This window comes from Amblyomma mixtum, chromosome 1 (assembly GCF_055824585.1).
Source record: "Amblyomma mixtum isolate Tamu chromosome 1, ASM5582458v1, whole genome shotgun sequence".
Lineage (NCBI taxonomy): Eukaryota > Metazoa > Arthropoda > Arachnida > Ixodida > Ixodidae > Amblyomma > Amblyomma mixtum.
The window spans coordinates 189,497,835-189,524,207 of record NC_143012.1 but is presented as its reverse complement, the minus strand read 5'-3'; the positions used below and the strand labels follow the sequence as shown (position 1 = coordinate 189,524,207).

The window sequence follows — 26,373 nt, the reverse complement described above, 5'->3', positions numbered from 1 at the left end:
CATCCGAAAAGCACATTCCCGCACATAAAGCAGCATACGTCCTCTACATGTGCATATCTCCTGGCTTGACGACGTATATAGGTAACCGTGTTGAGCAAAGGTTACAGCGCAAAGGTTACTTGGCAATTTTTTCATTGTAACCTTTGAAACGGTTGACTTTGGACCGTTGTAACTTTTGGGCTCCACAAAAATAAAGAAAACATAATGAAAACATCAAAAAACATCCATTGTAACCTTTGTGACAAAAGTTACCCACGTCCAAAAGTTACGTTATAGGTTACTGTGTTTAGAGTGTATGTAGAGAAGGGCTAATAAATCTACAAAGTTTCGTTGCACTTCGTCCACAGGAAGTGGGTGAGGGAAAATCTTTATTGAACGCCCCTCGTATGTCGGGAAAACAAGTAGCTGCAGTAAAATCAGATTATTAGAGCATGCGAATTCCTTAGGCGATACACGTGTGCAACATCTACCTAAGCTTTTCAAGTCCTGCAAGCATTATAAATAAGATGCACTCCGCTTTTCAACCGGACTAAGGCTATCGATTTCGTGAAGGAAAAGAAAGAGAGCGAAATTCCTGAAGCATCGCAAATCGCGAGGTTCCGGCCTGATAAGTGTGTTATCGATGCGTCGATCCACTTGTACAGCAAGGAGTCGGATTTTTTCAGGTTGACGAGCGGATTACGTTTTTTTGGCTTTGTGTGGTCGGCGCGCATGGCCTGTGTCGTTGTAAGTAGAAGGCGTTGGTGCATTAAAACAGTTCTTAGATAGGTACAGAGGGGGTCCAACTGATCATGCCGCAATTTTGTTTTTGCAAAGTGTCTTCTATCAACTTAGCGGGAGCGACAGCAGCGAAAATATAAATGACGATCTGACCTAGGTGCCATTCACTAATCCTTACCATTTCAGACCATATTATAAGTTTCTATGCATGTTGATCAATTTGTGGAAGGCACCTTCTGCGGCCACTTATATCCCTATTCAGACACTTACAGTAGGAAGAAAAAAAGCACTGATATTGTGCATTAAATTTTTATTTTGATGAAAGCAACCCCAGAGAAGCCCTTTTATGGGCGAGCACACTAAGAGAATTTGATGCAAAAACAGAGAGAAAATTAGCTCTTTTTGCCATCAATATTTCAGCATACTTAGGTGGCACGTGCGCTAGGCATTCCTGGAGACTTCCCAATCCCACTTCCACCTCGGGCTTCTTTTCTTTCTTTTCTCTCTCACAAAAATTCCAGATCTTTTTCTATCTCCTCTTTCGTGGCGAAGTCTCCGAGGTACTTGTTGGAGTAGCCGTAGCGGTTCTCAGCTTCGAAGCGATTTTCTAGCTTGTCCAGTTCATGCCAGAAGCCGCCGTAATCAAGTGGTGTAGCCTGGCCTCCCAGATCGGGTGGTAGATTCTCCGGAGAAATTTCCTTGTGAAGTGTTTCCAAATTCTCTCCATGGAATTGAAACTTAAAGAGAAAAACACATTACCAGAACGCTTTTGGTAACAATCATTTTCATTATACGAGAGTGAAAGGATAAAGGTGAGCGAATGCGTGTTAAATACTCGATTTCAAGTACCGACTACGAGGTAAGAAGTCTGTGGAACTAGAGTGCCTCTACAAAATGTTTGTGATCATAAAGAAAGCAAAACTTTGACTCTGTAAATGCAGCAAAGCTGTACTATTACAACTTACTTATCGTGTGCTACCAGTTCATTAACTTCATCTAGAGCTATCATCGAGAATGTTTTGAATTACAGAAGCAAGCACAGGCGTGCGCATGTCGCTTGCGCAGCGGTTCGAGTTTAGAACCCGCACGCGATGATAGCTGGTACACTGTTCTTTAATATATCAATATGAGGTGAAACATTTACAGGTGACTAGTTTATGCATTTTGCCTGCTCATAATCATCAGTAGCCCCTTCTTGCCATGCCATTTATTCGAAACTGTAGGCCCAAACCATTATGACGTACTACGTTGGTAGAAGATTACAGCCTTAATCCGAAGTCACTTTGCCCTTAGAGCACTGATCACTCCAATGAACAAATTTCCTTTCAGCCTTTCCAAGGGGCTCAGAGTTTTGAGACGAACTACGTAGCCGGAGAAGCCAGCAAGCAGGGACGTTAGGCTTGGCTCCAAGAGAAATTAATTTCCGTGTCACTCGAGTACATGTCCGTCCGTTTTTCACTGTAATAAATTCAAGTCTAGGATACGGCCATGTCTACACAATACCTAGCAGCATAAATAAACTATCCATCCATAGTGTGCAATGGCAGGACTGCTTGCTCTTGCTTACACACTCGTATACTTTACAGCGAATTTTAGAAGCTTAGCGCCTGGTTAGTGACTTCACCTTTGCACCCTCGGATTAGAGAGAAACATTGTCGCACTACGTGACTTCCACTAATAGAGCTACGAGGCCCACAGCTACGAAAACCCACACTGGAGATATAAGATTATCACTGGGAGATCGAGAAGTTGAACAATACACTTGAGGCTTCGTTAAGAGATGGAATGTTGAAACACGGAAACCGTATGTTTGGTTTATGGTTTATGTTTCGACTTGGTTGGTATCCAAATGAAGCTGCGTCTCCGACAGAGTTATGTTAAAGAGGAAGTAGTGCTGGATGAGTGATTTCATGCTACGCACAAGCCTTATTGGTTATCGCCTGTTTGGTTATCGACACCTCGCTATAAAGCGCAATGCACCCATCCCCACTCACCCGTCTGGCCAGCTTTGTCTTCAAGAAAGGCTTCATGATGGCGTATAATATGTCGAAACCGTGCGCCTGATGTACCACATGGAATGCCTTTATCCTGGACGGCATGCAGTCCTGATGAGTTTCACCAAGTGAGTCGGAAAAAAAGCACGATAAAGAGACACGGTTGAGGCGACAGGATCAGCGGTATATTTTATAGTTTAATATAACGTGTGGTTTTCATGCGTGAACTAGCATGTACAAAGCATTCTACAAAATGAATACCGCAGCTCATGCCGCCGTCTGTCGAAGTTGTTCCCTTCTTAGCGAGAAAAATACCTAAACGCGCATTTATTTTGCATTAGTTTTGTCAAGCAAGCCCACACAGCCACAGGATCGCTAGGCAATGCTTTTCAGCAATTTCTGAATGCACAGCAGACAGCTGTGTGCACCACTTAAAGCTGCACGCAGTCCAGTGGGGAAGGTTATTATGCTTTTCCCAGATGAAATTATTCTCCAGTATGCATACATATCTGAAATTTTCTGGAAATTCTCGTTATATAACTTGGATGGTTTCAGAGATTTTTAACGAACATTTTGCCTGAAGATTTAGTGATTTTCGTTGCGGCTGCAACAAAGTTTTTTTTAATCCTTTATTTTTCTAAACTTGTGCCTTTATTGGCACGCGAATTTCTGCTTCGGTTCTTGATAGCTGTGCATCGATCGTTTTCTGTTGATGTTTTCTTGCGTAGCCGATGGCGTTCATTGTAACGACGAGTTGCTATGAGAGCACTGGTCATTTCTGTCTTATTTCGGCGCTCCTCGTGTGCACAACAAATATTTTAGCAAAATGTAGTTAGCCACTTTACTTTCTGCGGAAAAAACAGTTCCAGATTTCACTTCTCAGGACTTCAGAGTTATGAGTCCAAAGACTTTTCAAGCGTGTCTACATTAAAAGGCAGTAACAGAAACACCTTTGATGAAATGTAAAAAAAAATGAATTGCAAATAGGAAGGTACATAAGCCCGCAATATTGGAAGAATGTTTGCACGTCTTTGTCAAATTTATGAGTCCAGCTTAACGTTTGGCTAAATGGACTTTTTTTTTTGGACCATCAAGGAAAGAAGCAGATAGTTGGTAAGAAAATTGTAGCATTTCAAATGAGTCCGTGAACGAAGTATGGAAAGGACCACTTCGTGAAGTGTCGTGCTTTTACAAAACAACCACCTGTTCCTTTTACACACCCAATGACCGTATCTAGATAGCCCTGGTACTTTATATTAATCCACTCTTTCGCATTCCAAAAATCACACAAAAAAACATAACACCAAACTGTATTGAATGCACGGTGCAATGAATGCTAGGGCTTAAACGGCCTCGTATTTTAGTTTCCGGGCACGAACTAAAATTTTCTATATGCATTGGTGGATCGATCCCGCGTCGGCAGTCTGATATGAATCTTAAGTGTTTGTTATAATATGGTATAGTTATGTAGTACTATGGTCAAGTAGTATAATATAAAAAAATATGGACCTTTACCATTTAAAACGGCTTGACGCATACTGAACTGACCTAATTAAGAATAACAACAACCTCCGCCACTTAGGAGACCTTCGTACTAGCACTGGGCAGTTTCACAGCAGACACCCTGAGTACCCTTATGTTTAAACTTGTCGTAGTACATATGGTACACAAAGTATCAAAAACACATTGCCACGCACTTTGAACACGCTTAATGCTGTATATGTGATCGTATCTGAAATATCGCACAAAACAACTTTTAAAACGGATCCACTTCCTGTAGTTAGCTGAAACTGCTCCATCATTGATTTTTTTTGTGTGTGTAGATATGTCTCTTCATTTTTATTTTTCTCTGCCCCACACTGCAGTGGCGACTGACTTGTCTCGATCTTCGTATTAGTACTCATTTTTCTGCATTGGTGTCTTCCGCCACCCACTATAGGGGTGGATAGACTCGTCAAGCTGTTCTGGCTGCTTTTATCCTCGGATAGACTCGTCAAGCTGCTCTCGCTGCTTTTATCCTCGGCCCATCCCCAATGATACTGGAAAAATAAGCTCAGTTCAATTTAATTCTGGGTCGTGAAGAATCTACATGCTAACTTCCCGAAATATTTTCTCACTAACATCGAACTCTGTTTGTCCTCAGATATTCCTTGCCACAAACTTCATCTTCCCGCTGATAACTTCTCTATCCACCGCTGCGACCACACTGAGTGACTTGGAGGAGGCATTATCATACTAATCTGGAAAATTCTCGCTTTGGTCTGCATGCATATTAACGCTCCTTTATAGCTTGTTCGGATATATGTCGTTTAAAACAAATGAATATTGTTTTTGGTGTGTTTCGAGCGCCCCTGTGCACATGCAGAAATTCGTTAATGACATATATGATGTACTGAACATGGATTCTGCTCACTGTCAATAAGGTCCACCATTCTAGGATGGGCATTTTATTATTCATAGGATAAAATGCCTCCACCTCTCTCCTGCAATGGATCGGAATGCCATGCGAAGTGCAAAAGTTTAGAGACATTTTTTTTTCATTTCTTCTTTCTAATATCTGGGCGCGGAGTCCACGAGAACAGCACAGTATGTTGCTGACAAAGCTGCCTTCGTAGTCGCTTGAGAGTATGACTTTATTTCCTGGATCAAGCACCACCTTCGACTGCGGGATCACTCAGCACCCTGCATTTAAATCTCTGACAACTGAATTGTGCCCAAAAAGTTGAGTAAGAACGCGCAATTAGAAGAACCCACTGATTGACACTATTAAGAGGGAATTGCGTTCCTTCGACATATCGCTGCTAGATGTTTAAAGCCGCGCAGTAGAGACTAATTGGTCTCTGTTCTTGCACATGACTGCTCTCCTAACAAAAATGTATATTTAACTCCGCGATATGACTAACAAGCCGGCCGCTCCTTGGTGCAATGCCAGCAAAAGAAGCCTACCAAAACCTAAAAAGCAAAAGTACAAGATCACCAAAGCAGTCTTCAAGTGAGGCGTGTTGGACTTCTCTAAATCAGCTTTCTGTGATTAGATATCAGCGGTGAAGAACACTTGGGAAAACTTGTTATGTCACATCTTGCCGATCATGCAAAAAATCTTAAATAAAAGATCTGCAGCTCATCAAATAAGAAGATAACGCCTTTATAACCGATGTGTACAACTCTCAGAAATCCTATATTTTGTATGAAGATCCCGTCTACTGTTGAAGAAACGTTGAGCTCAAACTTCCTGTGCCCTCGAATCTTTCGCTACGCACTGCACCATATCATCACTACCAGGGTATGTTCTAGTTAGAAGGTTTTATGTCTTACTAACGGTTCTATTGACGTGATATGCCAACGCGCGCTCCCATACGGCGCCACTTTTCTTCTCTTTTCACTTGCCGCGCACTTGGAGGTGCATTTTTCCTGCCTCTGCCGCCTCCTCAAGTGCTGATTTTGGTTTTGTGCATGGGGTTTAACATCCCAAAGCGACTCAGGCTATGAGGGACGCCGTAGTGGAGGGCTCCGGAAATTTCGACCATCCGGGTTCTTCAACGTGCACTGAAATCGCACAGTACACGGTGTTCTACAATTTTGCCTGCATAGAAATTCAACTGCCGTGGCCGGGATCGAACCCTCGTCTTTCGGGTCAGCAGCCGAGCACCATAAACACTGGGTCACCGCGCCGGACAGTGCCGATTTTGCTTCCAGCCTCTCGTCCGAGAGCAATTCTTGTGCTCAGCCCTGCGAAGCACCGGAGGCATCAGGCGGTTGCCACGCAGGTGCCCACATTCACATTTTCGCTGAATGGCACTCATAGTGATTATGCAGCAATGAAATGAAAAGGCGGCGTCGGCGGCGTGTCGAAAGACCCAATTCTTACCCACTTTGCATCATGTGGCAAAGCGAGGTTGGCATGTGGCGGCTGTCAGGAAGCCTCCGCGATCGGATGTACGACGCTGCGGCAATAGATGGCGCGCGAGCAATAGGAAGTTTTCTGAGCGCGGAATATGCTTCCGAGTGGCGAGCTTCTTTCTGACCACGTGATTGTGCGTGCAGTGCAGTCAGTAGTAATCAGTGCATGTATATGGAAGCAAGATTACGTACGTAAACTGCCGTGTGGAAAAGTTCAAAAGGAAGAGTGTGGAAACTGCGTTGCGATAATCGCAATAAATGTGAGAATATGAACAAAGAAAAGTTTGTGCGCATCAATGATGTCATTAACGCTCTCGCTTCATACACTTAAAGGCGGAGCTTGAGTGTCCGCTTAACTTTTTTTGTGTTGTAAACTCTCTAAAGTAACATTCGTTTTCTCAAGCTCACAAAATGTTTTCCAATAAGGTTTTTATGTGAAACTCGACCTGCGTTCTGGCCACACAAGATAAACGCGATTCTTTATAACTGTTAATAAGGAGGTTGTATGCCTTTGAGTTATTTCAAAGCTTTCTGTAAAGTGTGTCATAAACTGTTACTTCAAAAACTGCGTATCATGCACATCAATCCAGAACATTTTAGCTGGATGAGCGTTTTTTTAGAATACGTTCACAGTACATTTCCGGTAACAATCTCAACTTTTGCTGAAACCATTTGTATCCCGGCGTTCCCAAAAGGCTCTGTTCTTTGTCTTCGTTTTCTAATTGATATTAAAAATTCACAGACGATTATGTTAGCCGGTAACGCGAAATTAAGCGCAGCTCTTCACTTCGTTCAGTTTTGTGATATCCTGAGGTACAAAAATTCAGAGAGAGGTTTCTAAATATGTTCAGTTGGAGCCTACTCCACGCTAGGAACAAAAAGGGGTTTACTTATATAACAGCCACCCTTCGAGATCTTCCCTTGGAAGCAACCTTCCAGTTGTCCATTCCCCCCCCTCGCTTTTGGAAGGTGGCATGTCGCTGTGCTGCTACATGCCAAGGTTGTCGGGAGGCGTGTTATGCCGACTACGCCGACGAGGAATCCAGGGACGAGAGAAAATTTTCCTTTTTCTGCCTCCTCTACAACCTAGTTATTTGCCGCTAATTCGATCATTTTAGGGGAAATAAAAAGCAGTGATTTGTTAAATATCTCCGATTAGATACCATCGACATTTGTTTGTGGTTCGAAATACAGCTAACCGATCTTAATATCAACAAGCATGCATTCCTGCGTGTGTCCAGAACTTAAAAATATACCCCTTTTTATTATTAAATCACGTCCCCTCAGTCTCCGTTCTTTCGTAAAGAACTTTCATGTACACAGGACACGAACTCTCATTTCCTTTGAAATATCGCATAAATCATTAAACATGCAAATTTTGTCCCGTGGTAATCTATTGTAATTTCTCTCAAGTGCTTCCATCCTACAAACTGTTGTTGAAGAATAGGTCAAGGGTTGCAAACCAAATACGCAGCATCTGGGACCCTCAGCCACAAAACATTACTTGTAAATGGTGCAACAAAATCCACTCTATTACACTCTTTCTTATTATATCAAAACAACTATCGTTCGTGTATACAAGGAGGTCTACCTGAACCTGATATCCATACGTTCGTGTGGCAATATATGTCGCATTGGTCTCTTCCTGGAGATAATTTATCATCGGGAATTGCCACGTCAATTCTTCCACCTTCCTTATAACCTGTTATCGCGATTATACCACGCCTACGCAGTGGGTAACCCATAATGCAGAACTACCAATTTTTTTCAGTCGTTTCTGTAACGTAAAACCGCAGACTTATATCACCTACGTGCACTGACAGTAACCGTAAAAGACTAGCAGCTTTCCATAACAGCTTCGGCTAATACGGTAAAAGCCGACACACCTGAAATTGTTTCAATACGAGAGCCTTAATCAGGTTTTGTTTTTTTTGTGTTTTACTTTTCACATTTGCAACCACTTTCCTCTTTCATGCCGTTGGCAATGAAGAAACACGATATAAATAATAAACAATTAACCAAATGAATGATGAACGAAAAAGTTTTTCAAGAAAACACATTTTTGGTTTCGTATTGATGTTCGTAAGAGTGAATTTGTGCTTCACTAAGCTCATAGATTTTCAACTACTTCACTATCCTGCCAGCCAAAATAAAATGGGGCTTGTGAATTCTGTTTTCTATTCTTAGCTTGAATTCACTGTTTTGAGCTCTCGGAGCAGCTACTGCGTTACGGCGTTGGATTTTAAACGGCGTTCAAGGTATCTCTTACCTGGACGTACTCCAGCCCTGCTTTAATTATTCCTGGTTTCAAAGCAAGTGCGTTTTCTACCGCGAACTTGTTGCAGTCCATTAGCAGGACAATACCCATAGTCTGGGCTGCTGGATCTGACGTAATGTGTTCCAGGCACACCATGCTTGCCTTGTAAAATAGGGCGTGCGAAGTCTGTTTCGCCGACCAAGCGCCTGAAAGGGATAAATAATGAGGAGCAGCATCAAGGTTTATTGTTTCTTTTTACCAGCTGACTTTCATGGCGCGCCCATTAGAATGATACAAGAAGAAATAAATCATTGGAGGGTGCGATGGAAGTAACTCCGCCGCGCCTTTCGTCGCGTGCCGCAGTAACCTAATGTATTTAGCAAAAGAGATCTGCGAAATTCATTTTCCTCAGCGCAGGATAATACCGTTTGCGCTTTAAATCTAAGCTGAGAGGACCTTAGTAGTATGCGCCTTTCTCGCGACAGCACCAGCAATCAAACTATCCTTGACCAAGAGCAGACATATGCGTCATGTGCCCATTGTACCTTGAGAGAGCGCCCTATCTCAGGGTCATTGAACTTCCATTCTTCCATTTGTTGCCACTGAGCTCCACTGATTCGATTGTTGTGTGGATCTTCATCTTCCAAAGGAACACATTGTGTAATGGGGTGCGGTGTAGTTGATGTCTACAGATTAGTTTCGACCGCGTGGGCTTCATTAACGTGCAAGGAAACGTCAGTATATAGGCGTCTTTGCACATCGCTCCCATGAAAGTGCGGCCACTGGCGCAAGTATTGATTTCGCAGATTTGTTGCCAGCAGCCACTTAGTCACCACAGTGTCTTGTGGGCATCCTATGCAAAAAACGACATCGAAAACGAAGAATGACTAGCGCCGTAAGCTAAGAAAAAGAGGGTGACTAGCAGGATATCAGTGGGGATGGGGACTGGCAATGCTGGAGCTGCAACCGATGGCTAACACAGGACACGTGAAGATGAAGAAAAACACAAATACACACACACTGGCGGAGAAGTCTAGAGGACAAGAATTTGTACACTCATTTGCAGTCTTCACAAAGCAGAAAAGAACTCGTAGCTAATTTTATGGTAAAAAAGGCGGTTAAATTTGAAACAATCATCCCCATCACGTTAGAAAGGGCTTCGCATTGATATTTTAAGCCGCTTGTACTGTTTATATGTCAAAAACGTTAGGCGTTCCTTCATAAGCGTCTTCCTGGTGTTACCCCACAATTTGATTCCCTGGTCCAGTTACTATAGAATAGGACGCTGCCTAAAATAATTTAAAGACGGGATGGCAATGCCGTAGAAATGGTTGTCAAGGACCCAAGCTACTAAGGCACGCGATAAAGGTATCCCTTTGTGGTTGTTCTCCCTTGAGCAGACCCTTGAGGGAAATCGCCTGTCTGCTATTACTGCGGGGTGAAGTGCCAGCTGTGCCTCCAGCCACTGATCCAGCCGCTAAATTTATGGACTGCCCGCTTCACCTCCCGGGGCTATTGGAAACCAGAGACTAAAGATCGCAAGGCGAACAGAACCGAGCCACGTCCGCGTGCCGGTGGAAGGATGAAGTCTCTGAAAAAGTGTTTGTTGGCGGATATTTGTGTACAAGCACAGACGGGCCGCTCTCACCATCCGCCGCGGTCGTGAGAAGGGGTTATCGCGAGGAACCAGCCGGCGCGAGCATGCCCACGTGCGCTAGTCAGAAAGGGCACGTGCACACTAATGGCTTGGGGTGCATATCTCACTTTCTTGGCATCACGCTGGCGGTGGGAGGCCTTAGTAGTTTGGGTACTGGACAGCCTTGCTGCTTTTTTCTGAAACATCTCAAGTTCCTTTGGGTGATGTTGGCTCGTCGCATTCAAATTTTGAGTGTCGCCGGGCTACACATACTCGCAATTTGCCAGCGTTTTGAGGTCGCAGCCATAGTTCATAGAGTAACTAAGATCAACTCAACCGAATAATTGTTCCCAGAAAAAAAATGTATATGTATTCTCTGGCACTTTCGGTCTATACTGACGTTTCTCAGCCAACAAAAAAAAATATCACCAAAAAATTTGGATTCAAAAATTTTTCTTCCAGTCGATTCGAACCGGTTACTTGCTTACTGAACACAGAGGCTATCACAGCTAGGAAGTCAATGGCTGAGTAGCGTGCCCTCTGATATCCGTGAAGAAATTCGGTTTCGACGCACTCATTTCATTTGGAAAATCGGCCGGTGAAGGAAACAGTTCTATTTCGTTTCTTTTTGTTGTTTCAAGCATATATATTTTTTCCGGTGAGATTGGCATTGATGCCATTGGAACGCAGTACCCTATCGGTACAGGCCAGATTCTATTGCTGCTCAGCGTTCCTTTTAGCAGGGAAGTATGTTCACGCAGCATGAGCCCGCGTCTGGTCGGCGCTAAGTCCAGAGCTCGGATGTCCCACGCCTACCTGCATACCTCACGCCCATGCTCGCAGGGCATGCCAAGCACCCACGTGTCCAACTGATCTCCCAGGTGCGGCAATCATCTTCAGAAATTGAGCCCATTGAAATGTTCGCAGGATTAAAACAGCAGTGAAGAAGGAATGTAATACAAAAGTCACATGACCCAAAACATAATCACCATGTCACTCGCTGAAGGATCGAAGTGACTGGTATGGATTTGCCGCGTAAATTCAAAGGGCAACCTTTACGGGTTCACTGTCTAAAGATGATGCGCGGTCCTAGAGTGGTGGGCGCATTAAGAGCTCGCAATTATACTGGGCTCCTGACATTGTCGTTAGCGACTGACACGCAGCGAAGCTTGAAAACAATTTTTGCTTCCTTCAGCTGCTACAGTTTTTACCTTCAGCTTCTACAATTTCATTTTCGCATTTGTACAGGCAGCACCACGTGTCCTGAAAATGATTTCCACTGAATACCTGTCATGTCATCAACGTAAATGTAGCGGCGCATGTGACAAATCGAGTAGGGCGCTTGGCTACGGCCCTCGGCCGCTGCAGCTGCACGTCAAAGCAGCATCCATGTGAGGCGCCCTTAATTAAGTACGTTTTCATACGCAGTAAATTTAGGTCACCCACACGCGCAATTCACCCCCCGAAGTGTGACCAGGGACCACTTGCCTAAGTTGATGAACATGATCGGACGCCCATAGACGTCCTTTCCTGGCATCACCATGACCAATTTCCGTGCTTCAGAGGGTACCGTCGACGGTAAAAAGTCACGGTACACCGAACTGCAAGTCCAACGGTTGTAGTAGTAGTTTCTGATGGTCTGCAAGGCGGCCTCCACGTTGAACTTCCTCACTCTCAGGAAACGAAGAAGGAATTCGGTGTCCTTTCTTGAATTCAGATCGGGCTCATCTGCGTGTAATGTTAATTCACAACGGCAGTATAACATATACAGGCGAAGACACAACAAGCGAAACGTTACCGTTGTCAGCGGCCAGACACAGCACCCCAACGGGCCTTCGAACCGAGCCTGTGATAGCAGTGCCCTCATTATCCGAGGCGTAAAGCTTCACTCGCAGAAAAAAAGAAAACTATATGAACCATCTAGTTGCTATAGAAAGCGGACGCTTTCGCTCGGCTTTTGTTTCTTGGAGTACGATTAGCAGACCACCGTTCAGTTCCACCACGCCATAAAATGAGTAAGCGTTTTTGTTTCTTTTTTCGGAATCCGGGAAGAAGACTGCTCGCAATGGCATGCGCGTGGCACGGTGATGTACGAGCCAGCCGTCAATGGATGAACCAACCAAAATTCCTAGTGATCACCAGGCGAGAGTTACTGCTTTGTTACAGGGCGTAGGCTCTTGGCAACATGCTCAAATTGCGCGCGAAAATAGTCCGCTAAGTGGAGAGGCACCCTATGGCACTTCTAAAACTAGGGGACCGAGTTATCGCGGCACGGACTATTGTGTCCCCTTTTCAACGAATTGCTGTTTAAGAGTTTGAGGCTATTTCAGTTTCAATTCAACTGAGTTATTTACATATATTCTTATCGAGGAGGCCCACGGAAATAGATTCATGGGGCAGCTTGACGAGCCTGAAACTCCTGTGCAGGCGCCCACAAACTTAACCCGAATGACAGAAAGCGTGCCTTGGACTGTCGCCAGCGCTGCGAAGCGATAGTCATCGGATGCGTGATAATGCTGTCGGTATGTTCACGGCGGCTGACGGTAGCTGGTGCGCAGCTCGCGTTGATTGCTTTTAAAGCGGAAGCTTTACTGGCCTAGTCAAGCCAAGGTCATCGCCGTCGCAATTTGACCTTCAAGTGGAGGAGTGGTGGTGTGGCAGCCAAGTGACGTGTGCTGTCCCGAGTCCAGTTTGAATTTCCCGCCCGGGCGCCAGCCTCATCTGCGAACACTGGACTTCTCTCCTCCCCGCTCTTTCTCTTCCTTCTCTCCGTGCGCCTTCCCTCTCGCCCGCGTGCTTTCTCCCTCTTTACACCTCCCTCCGGGGTGTCATGTTACGTAACTCGTGACTCTCTCGTTCCTTCTACCGCGCTGCACGACTGTGGCAGCATCGCGTTTTTACAAGTTGTAAATGCCTGGATAAATGGTTCGATTTTCCTTGTGTTGGCGACCTGTCATCTATCTGAGGAGTGGCCGCAGCCCTAACGCGTGCCACGGAATCAGAATAGTAAAAACGCGATGAACGTCGAGTCGGTGTCTCGCGCAATCTTCGAAAGCACCTAGGCTCCGCTGGCTGGCTCCCGCTCTTCAGAAGTTCCGTTTTCGCATCGCAGCCACGGACGACATGGCGTCACAGGACCGCAAGTCGCCCGCTGCTCAAGTGAGTCCGGACCAGTCTCATTTTGCATGCTCTGAGAACACAGCAAGCTATGTGCAGTCACGGCATTCGTCGCGCTCAGCTCGTTCGGAGAGTTCGGCCGTCTCGACAACGCCAAGCATGCTGGCCGCCAGAGCAAGAGCGGAGGCCGCCGCGGCACGAGTACAGGCTTCTCTCAAGAGGAAAGAAGCCGCGGTGAAACTGGAAAAGGCCAGACTGGAAGAACAAGAGAAAAGTGCGGCTGCGGCAATCGAACGCAAGAAAGCCGAGCTAGACACAGAGTTACAAGTCATGCAGTTGGAAAGAGAAGCGGCCGCCGCGGAAGCGCAAGCGGACGTCCTGGAGGCTGCCGTAGATCAGCACGGCGGGGAGCATCACATCTGTCGGACTGTCTCCGAGGCATCCGAAGACCGCGCTCAACGTACTTTTGACTACGTGCTTGACCAGGCTCACGTGCGCATCGGCCCGCGCCAGCAATCGCAGCAGCATGACGGCGGGGAGCATTACGTCTGTCAGAACGCCAATGAAGCACCTGAAGACCGCGCTCCATGCACACCAAGCACTCGCAACCAAGGCATCACGCAGAACATTGCTAGTCAGCAGGGAGATGAAGCTAACGCCCCTGAACTGACCGCCATGGCAAAGTATCTGATTCGGCAGACCTTGTGAGTATCTCGCTTACGAAGTTCGACGACTGCCCTGAAAACTACCGGTCGTGGAGATATACGTTCAAGGGAATGACTCAGACTCTCGAAGTCACGGCAAGCGAGGAACTTGACCTTCTCGTGAAATGGCTTGGGACCGAATCGTCAACCTACGCGAAGAGGCTGCGTTCCGTGCACGTCGACAGCCCAGAGGCCGGGTTAAAGGTAGTTTGGGAAAGACTTGAGGAATGCTATGGTCGCCCAGAAATTATAGAAGAGGCCATCTTTCGAAGAATTTCGAACTTCCCCAGACTGACCGACAAAGACACCCAGAAATTGAGAGAGCTGGGAGACCTCCTTCTTGAAGTAGAGGCAGCAAAATGTGACCCTCACCTGACTGGGCTCTCCTATCTGGACACCGCAAGAGGGGTAAACCCCATTGCAGAAAAGCTGCCCCAGCGCTTGCAAGACATGTGGATCGCGAAAGGCTCCAAGTACAAACAGAATCATCAGGTCGCCTTTCCCCCTTTCTCGTTCTTTGCCAGCTTTATCAGGGATCAAGCGAAAACGAGAAACGATCCTAGCTTCAAACTCAGCTCCGCAAGCAGCACCCCTTCAAGGCTCACGAGAGCAGACAGATGGGCATCGGATGGAAGCCCGAGAAGAGCACCCATCTCAGTGCAAATGACGGACGTGGAAGCAAGCACTGACCATCCGCCCTCAAACGCATTAAAGTGGCATGATGCAACCAAGTATTGTCCTCTGCACAGGGAGCCTCACCCCCTCCGGAAGTGTCGCGCATTCAGGGAAAAGCCGCTGGATGAACGAAAATGTTTGCTGAAAAAATTTTGGGATATGCTTCAGGTGCTGCGCTTCGACAGACCACTTTGCAAGAGACTGCAAAACAGTTCTCAAATGTGACGATTGTGGTAGCGATCGGCATGCCACGGCGCTTCATGCTGGAAATGTCAGCCACAGGCCTCCTGTAGCTCGGAACGATGCTGAAGATGCAATTCTAGACAAGGATTTTGCACTTCAGGTGTCATCCAAGTGCACAGAGGTCTGCGGTCAAAACAGCGGTGTCAAATCCTGCTCCAAGATCTGCTTGGTGAAAGTAAGTCATCCGACCCAGCCTCACAAGACTGCAAAAATGTATGCCATCTTAGACGACCAGAGCAACAAGTCCTTTGCAAGGACAGAGTTCTTCGACATTTTCGGACTAAATGGTCACAGTTCCCCCTACACACTAAGGACATGTGCTGGAACTACGGAGGCAATAGGAAGAAGAGCGTCTGGCTTTCTCATAGAAGCCATTCATGGCTCCGTGAAGCTTCCCTTGCCAACGCTTATCGAATGCAACGAAATGCCTAACAACAGGACCGAGATTCCAACACCGGAAGTTGCATTGCATCACCCTCATCTCAGAGCTGTTGCTAAATTCATTCCTTGATTGGACCCGGAGGCCAAGATTCTACTTCTCCTCGGGAGAGACATCCTCAGAATACACAAGGTTCGACAACAGCGCAACGGACCGGCTGATGCGCCATTTGCTCAGAAACTGGATCTGGGATGGGTCATCGTAGGAAATGTCTGCATAAGTCGAAGTCGCACACCAGACTGTGTCAGCAACCTCAAAACAAACGTCCTCGAAAATGGACGTCCCTCTCTTTTCGAGCCATGTGAGGATCACTTCTTGGTCAAGGAGAAACTCACTGCCATGCAAGGGTCGACACACTGCTTCCAACCAGCTCAGCACGCTGCTAGGAAACACAGCTATGACGATGGGATCGCTGAAACGCTGTTCCAAACAACGGAGGATGACAACAGACCTTCACTTTCTGTCGAGGACAGGAAGTTCTTGAAGCTGATGGACGACGAGTTCTCAAAGGATGAATCCAACAGTTAGGTAGCGCCTCTTCCCTTCCGTTCTTCAAGGCCTTGGCTTCCGAATAACAAGTGCTTGGCCGAGTCGCGGCTCACAGCTGTCGTACGGACCTTGAAGAGAAAGCCAGAATTGAGGGAACAATTCACGAGCTTCATGGACAGCATGTTCAAGAATGGCCATGCCGAAGAAGCTCAACCGGTTCAAGAAGGAGAAGAGTGTTGGTACCTCCCCATCTTTGGGGTTTGCCACCCACGAAAACCCGGCGAAACACGAGTTGTGTTTGTCTTCAGTGCACAGTTCAAAGGCGTGTCTTTAAACAGTGTGCTGCTTACCGGTCCAGACTTGATCAACAGCCTGCTCGGAGTGCTCATCCGATTCCGGAAGGAACCCGTGGCGATAACTGTGGACATAAAGCACATGTTCTACTGCTTCCTGGTACGAGACGACCACCGAAATTATCTGAGATTTCTGTGGTTCCGCAACAACAACATCTACAGTGACGTGGTGGAGTACCGAATGAAGGTACATGTGTTTGGAAATAGTCCTTCACCAGCAGTTGCAGCCTATGGGCTGCGGAGAACAGCACGAGAACGAGAGGAAGAATTTGGCAGCGACGTCAGGCAGTTCATCGAGAGGGCTTTCTATGTGGATGGGTTGAAGTCTCTCTCTACAGACAAGGAAGCCATCAGCCTGATGCGCCGCACACAACAGATGTTGGCCGCGTCAAACCTCAAGCTCCACAAAATAGCCTCTAACTGCCCTACAGTGTTGGAAGCATTTCCAGAAAAAGACCGTGACAAGGATTTGAAGGATCTTGACTTGTGCAATGGTACGCCGCCAATCCAACGCAGTCTGGGAGTTTTTTGGAACCTGAGGAAGGATTTCTTCACATTTACGACTCCAATCCAAGAGAAGCCATTCACTCGACGCGGTGTCTTGTCAGTGGTGAATAGCCTGTACGACCCACTTGGGTTTGTGGCTCCAGTCATCGTTCAAGGGAAGTCCCTCCTCCGAGAGCTGGTCGCTGGGACATGCGACTGGGACTGTCCACTTCCTGAAGACAAGAGGGCCGTGTGGGAGACGTGGAAAGACTCCTTGCAATTGCTCGAGCAGCTGGACATACCTCGCACCTATTCCCCTGCCTCACTCACTACCGCACAGCGCAAGGAACTGCACATATTCTCCGACGCATGAACCAAGGCTGTGTCTGCAGTGGCTTACCTCAGAGTGACATATCCAGATGGTGCGTGCCATGTCGGGTTCGTCATAGGAAAGGCTAAGCTAGCACCACATCCGGAACACACCATCCCAAGGCTTGAACTGTGCGGCGCGGTGTTGGCAGTGGAGCTAGCAGAGCTCGTCAGTCGTCCAATAGATATGGAGCTTGATGCTGTAAATTTCTACACTGACAGCAAGGTGGTCCTGGGTTACATACACAATGAGACTCGGAGGTTTTATGTGTATGTCAGTAACAGGGTCGAACGCATCAGGAGCTCTACACGGCCAGAGCAATGGCACTACGTTCCTTCAGACGTGAACCCTGCGGACCTCGGAACAAGGTCTTTGCCAGCAGCCCAAATGGCGGGATCGGCCTGGCTGACAGGCCCGGAGTTTTTGTATCATCAAGAACACTGCTCGCGGGTATTGAAGGGCAAGTTCGACTTGGTCGATGCTGATTCCGACACGGAGGTGCGGCCCAGTCAAATGTTCTCGCAACCAGTGTAGACGTGCAAGAACTCGGCAGCAGGCGGTTCGAGCGCTTCTCGAGTTGGATTAAGCTGACTCGCGCAGTAGCAATGCTCATGCGGCTGGTGAGCAAATTTCGGGGCACCTCTCGCAACGTGTCAGACTGCCCGCACAACAGCTCATCTCGCCAACTAGGGCCTTCTACAGAACACCTAGCCCGAGCGAAGGCAGTCATTATTCTGTCTGTAGAGAAAGAAGCCTTTGCAGAAGAGTTGAAAAGCTTACAACGAGGAAAGCGACTTCCGAAGTCAAGCCCTCTGTGGAGACTGGACCCATGGGTTGATTCCGACGGTCTTTCGAGAATTCGTGGCCGACTAGACAGAGCAAACCATTTCGACCAGGAAGAGCGGAAGCCCATCATCTTGCCAGGACGACATCACGTCACCACCCTGATTGTGCGGCATTACCACGAGCTGGTGAAACATCAAGGACGCCATTTCACTGATGGAGCAATCAGGGCAGCTGGGTTCTGGATCGTAGGAGCTAAGCGTAGCATCGCCTCATACATACACAGGTGTGTTACGTGTTGCAAGCTCAGAGGAAGGCAGCTGCAGCAGATGGCAGACCTGCCTGCAGAAAGGCTAAGCACCGAGCCGCCTTTCACTTATGTCGGACTAGATGTATTTGGCCCGTGGCAAGTCGCTTCTCGTCGGACCAGAGGCGGTGAGGCCAACAACAAAAGGTGGGCCGTACTCTTCACTTGCATGAGTATCCGCGCTCTTCACATCGAAGTGATTGAGAGCATGGACACCTCAAGTTTTATTAATGCTCTCCGGAGATTCTTCGCCATAAGGGGCCCGGCAAAGCAGCTGAGGTCCGATTGCGGTACGAACTTTGTTGGAGCGTGCTCAGAACTAAAACTGGACACCAGTGGCCCAGACCACGAGAAGCTAGGAACATTCCTGTCAGACCAAGGATGCACTTGGGTATTCAACCCCCCCTCATGCTTCTCACATGGGAGGAGTGTGGGAAAGAATGATAGGAGTCACACGGCGAATTTTGGACTCCATGCTTCTTGAGAGTACCTCTCGTCGCCTTAATCACGAAGTCTTGGTAACCTTCTTGGCGGAAGTCTCGGGGATCATAAATTCCCGACCCCTCGTTCCAGTCTCAACGGACCCCGAGTGCTGGGAAGTGCTGACTCCTTCAACACTCCTGACCCAGAAAGTCGGCGGCAACACAGTGCCACCAGCCTTCGGTGAAAAGAATGTGTATCGGCGACAGTGGCGGCAGGTTCAGTGGCTGGCCGACGCCTTTTGGTGCCGTTGGCGACGCGAGTTCCTTACCACCCTGCAGAGTCGTCGGAAGTGGCAGGGGACAACTCGGAATCTCAAGGCACGTGACCTCGTGCTCCTGAGAGACAGCCAGATTCATCGCAACGAGTGGCCCATGGGACTCATTGTGAACGCCATCGCGAGTGCGGACGGCAGGGTGCGAAAGGTCGAGATCAAGACGGCGACACGGGGAGTGATTAAGACGTTTCTCCGTCCTGTGACTGAGACAGTCCTGCTTATTCCGTGTGAGGACTGAACACATCACATAGTGGTTATCACATAGATTTTTCCAAAGCCTTTGACAAAGTATGTCATAAATTGCTGCTACATAAATTGAGCCATCTTAATCTCAATCCTAACGTCTTCGACTGGATTAAATCTTTCCTTCTCAACCGTTGGCAATTTGTGCATGCAAATAACACTAATTCACCGATTGCTAACGTGCTATCTCGTGTTCCACAGGGATCGGTCCTTGGACCACTCCTATTCTTAATCTATATTAATGACCTTCCTTCTGCCATATCTTCCAACATTCACCTTTTTGCTGACGATTGTGTAATATTTCGGGAAATAAATAACGTTAACGATACTGACACTCTCCAGTCAGACCTCAATTTGGTGTCAGACTGGTGCACTACATGGAATATGGAATTAAACATTAATAAATGTAAAGCTTTGCGTGTTTCCCGTGCACCTAACGCTCTTCCTTCATATTATCTTAACGGCACTCCTCTTGATTGGGTAAAAACATACAAGTACCTAGGTATTCATATCACTCAAAATTTAACATGGTCTATTCATATTGACTACGTTATTAATAACGCTAACCGCATGTTAGGGTACTTACGTCGCAATTTCTCAGCCGCTCCCTCATCTCTTAAGCTTATACTCTATAAAACACTTATACGTCCTAAACTAGAATACGCAGCATCAATATGGGACCCTACACTTGATAACCTTGTATATTCCTTGGAACTAGTCCAAAATAATTCCGTTCGCTTCATTCTTTCAAATTACAACCGTACGGCAAGCATCACAGCCATGAAATCTAACGTGTCACTCCCATCGTTACAATCTCGCCGTAAAGTTGGTCGCCTAACACTATTTCACAAGCTATATCATCACGTTACGCTTCACGACTATTTCATATCACCCCCAGAATACATTTCACGTCGCATCGATCACCGCCACAAGGTTGGCATCCCAACATGCCACACCAAATCTTCTTTTCACTCATATCTTCCTCGCACATCTGTGGAATGGAACCGCCTTCCCCCCGATATTGCAGCCATTGCAGATAACAAAACCTTTCACGACGCAATAGCTAACATTGTTTATTCTGAAAGAAGTTGATTCATGTGTAATATCTGTTTCCACTGTGTTATGTACATTGATTTTATGTTATTTACGCTTTGTGAATGTTGTTTGTTTTAATTTTGGAGAAAATTTATTCTGTACTACCTGTTTTCACTGTATTGTATTCATTGTTCTTTATCCTAATTAACCCACTCCCCTCTGTAATGCCTATGGCCCTGAGGGTACAATAAATAAATAAATAAATATGTATAACCAGACGGGGAGTGTGCTGTCCCGAGTCCAGTTTGAATTTCCCGCCCGGGCGCCAGCCTCATCTGCGAACACTGGACTTCTCTCCTCCCCGCTCTTTCTCTTCCTTCTCCCCGTGCGCCTTCCCTCTCGCCCGCGTGCTTTCTCCCTCTTTACACCTCCCTCCGGGGTGTCATGTTATGTAACTCGTGACTCTCTCGTTCCTTCTACCGCGCTGCACGACTGTGGCAGCATCGCGTTTTTACAAGTTGTAAATGCCTGGATAAATGGTTCGATTTTCCTTGTGTTTGCGACCTGTCATCTATCTGAGGAGTGGCCGCAGCCCCAACGCGTGCCACGGAATCAGAATGTGACGTATCACGTGGCTGCCACGTACCACGTCTGCTACGTATCACGTACCACGTGCGTGTCAAGTACGTATCACGTACGTACGTATCACGTGCCACGTACCACGGCTGCTACGTATAACTTCACTCGCCGAAGCTGCCACCACGCGCCGTCGCCGTGCCGACCGCTGCGCCGACTGCCGCCTTGGCAGGTGGGGCCACGTGTCTGACCACGTGATCTCGCCCTATGCTGGAAAAAAGAGCCGGCGCCATACTCGCGGCATTCGCATTGCAGTTCTCGCTATGGACGGAGCCAGTCGGTCGGAGTATAGGCTACGTCGTTGAACTATTCCGCTAAATCACGCATAGCTCAACTAGACCTCAACCATTTTTTTCGCCTGTGCCTGACCGCCGCCTAGACGGGGCCATTTCGCATGGTTTCTCCGCATTTTTCTTCCGAATGTACCCTCGCACGCCCGATCAACTCTTCGCAGTTTTCTGGTCGCTGGAACACGAAATTGTACACAAAGCTTCCTCAACTCCTGCGCCCTGTAGATTTTGTCCGAAGGCTGCCGACCTAACAAAAAAAAATGGTATGAGCAGTGTGGTGCGCTCCCTGAAGTTTCGGAATATACGGGTGAACTTGGAAGCACACTGTACTGCTAGAAACTTTTCGTTACATCGGCAGCCTTCGGGCCTAACAGTCGAGGCGCGCGAGCGGAGGAAGCTTAGCGCGCACTTTCGTGTTGCCGCTAAAAAAAAATACAGTGTGTGTCCGTACGCGCATCTGCGGTGAAAACGCGGAGAAACGCTTACGTAACGAGCGCACTGTATACGCGGCGATCAGGCACAGTTGAAGAAGCAGTCAAAGCGAGTTGTGCACCAGCTATCATCAGCCGCCGAACACAGGCGGACATCATTATCTGGCACCCGATCACTATCGTGTGATGGCGCTGGCGGCAGTTCAGCCCACGCTTTCTGTCATTCGTGTCAAGTCTGTGGGCGCCTGTACAAGCAACGCACACATCTATGCCGCGATAGCGAGAATGATTTTTATCTGCATGAAAACTTTTAAAGCTACACACATCTTAGTGAAATTAACGCACAGAGAGAACCTGAAGGACAACATCGTGTTTCTCTGGACACCTTTCTAAAACACATGCTCATACAGCAATGAAATTAATACACAGTGTTAAATCAGGGGGGTGACTCGTTTCTACCAAAAAAGAAGGTTGAAAATTCGCACGTGAGTAACTCGTTTCTACAAAAAAAGAGGGCTGAAAATTTACACGCCAAAATGATTTGACTTGTATGAGCGTTATGCTAGGAATATTTAAGCATACAGTTTTTAAAGAGTCATGGAGTGCTGGTAAGATATGTTGAAGTATTTTGAAGCCCATAGTTTATGATATAGTTTGTATCATTTCCCTGAATTCCGTGTGTCACGCGGAGGTCCTGTTTGGTATTGGTTTGTAAAGCAGGCTACTGAAAAGTTGTTCTTTCTGTTGCCATAATAAAAATGTTCCATCAAGGTAAGTCTGTACATGGGCTCAATTTTTAGCATTTTGTGTTTCTGAGACACTCTGATGGTGTGTTCTCTGCATAATGAATTTTCAAAATTGCGCATGACCTTTTCCCAATAACGCTACCTTACTGAGATTTAACTAGCTTATTGCGCCCCATAACAAAAAGCAATAATTATTGTGTCAAGTGGAGGGTGCTTTGTAAATTATAAATAATGATAGAATATGGGACTAATTATATTTGCGAAAACTGTTACAATTGGATCCACCAGGTATTCAGCAATGCAGGCCACAGCTTGAAAGAATGTATTACAAATGAGCCCATTCGAATTTGGTCCCACCTAAAATACTTATAGAACTTTAAATCCTGCGCTACGATATGGCTATGGGAACCAGAAAATAAAATTAAAGCTCAGGAAACAATGTAACAACTAATAAGGTTTCTAACAATTGCAAAGGGTGGCTTCGTAGCTGTCGTTCTTTTTTTTTGCGTTACCCAGGATGGAAATAATGTTCCATAATATTTGTTGCTTATACGCAAATACTTCTCGCGCGTGAGGCTTTTGCTTAGTATTCACTGTTATTTGAGCATCATGGAACGTTCTCTCAAGCCTCCTCAGAACTTTGCCGCTTTTAGTGGGTTTTAAATATGAGAGAGCAATGCAAGAGGCTTCTCTACTGCAATTTTCGTGCCCAATGTTCACAACTTTTCTCTTTACGGCTGGTTCACTTTGCGTACACTAAGCAAGAAAATACACTGCAATAATCCAGGCTCCGGGGGGCCGGCAACCAAGCAATACGAGATGTTCCTGTCGTTGCGCCGAACAGGTGACGAGAGTGAAAGGCATTTTACGCGATGGTGTATACAGCTTGTTCGGTCGAAAAGCCGTCGGCACCGTGTTTGCGAAATAATCGGGGCTGCGTAAAAAACTATCATGGTAATTTGTGGCTCTAGTGATTGATGGTTAATTAGTGTATGATAGGTGATGACAACTTCATTAAATCCTTGTAATTAGTTGAACAATTGATTACTTAAAGAAACGAAAAAATGAAAAAATAGGAAAGCGTGGTTGAAAGCTGTGAGAACGCTAAGAATTAAAATGCCATGCTTGATAGTGCTAATTAAGGAAGTTTAGAGTGAGTAATTGATGAAATAATTAACTGAAACACTTCAAAAAAATGAAAAATGAGATAAAAGGTGTCAAACTGCTCAGAATAGAAAGTCTAACCCACTATGCTATCGTGTCATACCCTTAAGGCGGAGCTTCAGTGTCCTCTTCAATTTTATTATATTTACCTTTTATTTGAGCACTAGAGATGTAGCTATAATAGAGCCTAAAGCAACAGCGTATTGTAGCATCGCTTCCCTGCGCCAGTAGCTGGCAAACGACTCATAGCTATGCTGAGAAGTTCTTACCTTGATTCCTTGTCGGAAGCAAGGGCGTCTACTTTTTTGGACAGCATTTGGTGGCCCGCGGCAATTTATGAGACGTTGAATAGGCAAGAGTGATACGTGGCAGTGCTAGCGCACGGCGACAGCTGTTTTACCACGAAATGCGCAAGAATTTATCGTAAGCGTCGGGCTATTTCTCATGTAACCTTACACCGCGTGAGACACACCTGAGAATCATTGACTGGTGGGTGAGTTGGTGCATTACTCGATGATACAAGGCGCAAGAGGGGACAGGACGAAGGAAGAACGAACATGCAGAAGATGAAGCACTCCCCAAATATTTTTGCAAAGGAGTGCTATTAGTCAGGCCGGCTCCCCCCCCCCCCCCATTTCTCGAAAAAAAAAGGAGGAACGGCCTGGCTAGCTTCTACCTCGATGTGTGGTATCGTACGAGCACGTAGCGCCATTGTTTCAATCCAGCCGTTCGTCACTTGCGGCATTATGCTTTTCAGCGCGCTACAGATTTGTTAACTGCACACAAGAGTCAATAGGCTCTCAGAACAGCTCACCGTTAGATCTTCTGCGCAGTGACTAGAGAAGGGAAGAGCGAGGAAAATAAAAATACTGAACCTCATGACTGCTGATACTTTCTGCGACTCACCTGATAAAAGCTTCTCAAGTTTCTGCGACTCACCTGACAAAAGCTTGTGAAGGCACATGGCAGTGCCAGAGCACGGCGACAGAAGAATATATTTATGTTTTACCACGAAATGCGGACGAATTTATTGCCAGCGTAGCGCTATTTCGCATTTAACCTTACACCACGTGAGGCGCACCTCAGAATAATTCACTGTTGGGCGAGTTGGTGCATGACTCGATGATACAAGGCGCAAGAGGGAACAGGACGACCGAAGAACGAACATGGAAGAGACGGACCACTTTCCAAGTATTTTATGCGAAGCATACTACTTTAGCTACCACTTCAGCCCTTCACCGTGGTTATGCGCCTCCAAATCACGTGATACATGACGTCACACCACGTGACACGATGACATCACGGCAGTGGAGCAACGGGGGCCCACCTCGCGCCGTCGCTGTGGTTGTGCGTCTCCAAATTACGCGACACGATGATGCTTCGCATTCTCCAGGCTTAACCAAGTTAAGCCTCAGCCATTTTTTTTTCAAAGGAGTGCTATCAGTCAGGACACCTCCCCCCCTCTCCGAAAAAAGGAGGATTGGCCTGGCTAGCCTATACCTCGATGTGTTTGCGATATCGTACGAGCACGTAGCGCTACTTTTTCACTCCAGCCGTTAATCACTTGCGGCATCATGCTTTGCAACACGCTGCAGATTTGTTAACTGCGCGCTAGAGTGAACGAGCTCTCAGAACAGCTAACCACTAAGATCTTTTGCGTAGTGAGTAGAGAAGGAAAGAGCGAAGAAAAGAAAAATACTAAACCTCGGGACTGCTGATACTTTCTGCGACTCACCTGATAAAAGCTTCTCAAGTTTTTCCAGTGACTCTTTCCTCCTAATAGGCGTTTCGCCAAGGTCGTCTTCAGCAATGCGTTGTAGACGAAAAGGAAGTGCTTCTTCAGAGGTGTCGTAAGTGTCTTCCGTTGACTTTTTTCGGTACACGCCCAACATCGTGGCTATCCGTGAATCAATTAGGTGAGCAGAAAAGCTTTGAGTAGTGAACCGCTTTTTCTAGGCTAGTTTGCCGGCGAATACAAGCCGCTCTACAGGAACTTCAGGAACGTGACATCCGAAGCGCAGTCCTGGTCGCGACTGTCGACTTTCGCACGCTGGAGGCCAGTGTAGAAATCCGCAAAAAGAACGCTTGTCAAGCTCCTGACAAGCACTGTAGACTTGCCAAAAACAGAAAAGTTTTAAACATTGGTTACCTATCGGATCAGAACGACGAAGCACATGTGTACACCGAACAGCGCGCTTGGGCAAATGATTTAGAGTCTCCAAGCTGAACGTCGTTGTGACACCTTGTTATTTACACTCAGCAATGTGCTCTATTGTTTGGATTCCTGCAAATATCCAGAACCTATTCCGTTTTTACAAATGTGCGGAGTCTACCTAACAAAGCCAGATTCCCGCTTTCGATTAAAATTTCCAAGTACTCCAGAGAGGAGGCGCGCAGTTTACTTTGGACGGGACACGACGTTCAATGTCCCTAGGCCGCACGCACTCGCAAGCTCTGAAGGATGCCAGCTGTCTGTCGACTCCGGCAGCTGCCAGAACGTGCACTGGGAGTCAGTCATTCAGGATCATGCTTTGCGCAGTAGTATAACCAGGAGCAGAGCAAACACACATGTTCCCTCGTTTCCTTGAAGTAGTCGTA

At 46.7% G+C, this 26,373-nt stretch overlaps 1 protein-coding gene across 1 annotated transcript; it reads right to left on the bottom strand.

The window, feature by feature from the left end:
- Positions 1-1,015: 1,015 nt before the first annotated feature.
- LOC149370294 (clavesin-1-like) lies at positions 1,016-25,820 on the bottom strand. The gene is made up of 5 exons (XM_089561120.1): positions 25,511-25,820; positions 11,996-12,235; positions 8,884-9,077; positions 2,715-2,825; positions 1,016-1,457 (listed from the first exon to the last, which is right to left on the bottom strand). The coding sequence occupies exons 1-5, from the start codon at positions 25,665-25,667 to the stop codon at positions 1,227-1,229; spliced, it is 933 nt and encodes a 310-aa protein (XP_089417246.1). The 5' UTR covers positions 25,668-25,820; the 3' UTR covers positions 1,016-1,226.
- Positions 25,821-26,373: the final 553 nt, after the last annotated feature.

Bases quoted from the DNA above. Each gene is read 5' to 3' on its own strand.
- LOC149370294 (XM_089561120.1), bottom strand. From the start codon at position 25,667: ATGTTGGGCGTGTACCGAAAAAAGTCAACGGAAGACACTTACGACACC. The intron at 9,078-11,995 runs GCAAGTGGTCCC...TATCCCTTTCAG, and splicing joins GATCATGTTCATCAACTTAG to GCGCTTGGTCGGCGAAACAG. The intron at 1,458-2,714 runs GTGAGTGGGGAT...TTTCTCTTTAAG, and splicing joins AGACAAAGCTGGCCAGACGG to TTTCAATTCCATGGAGAGAA.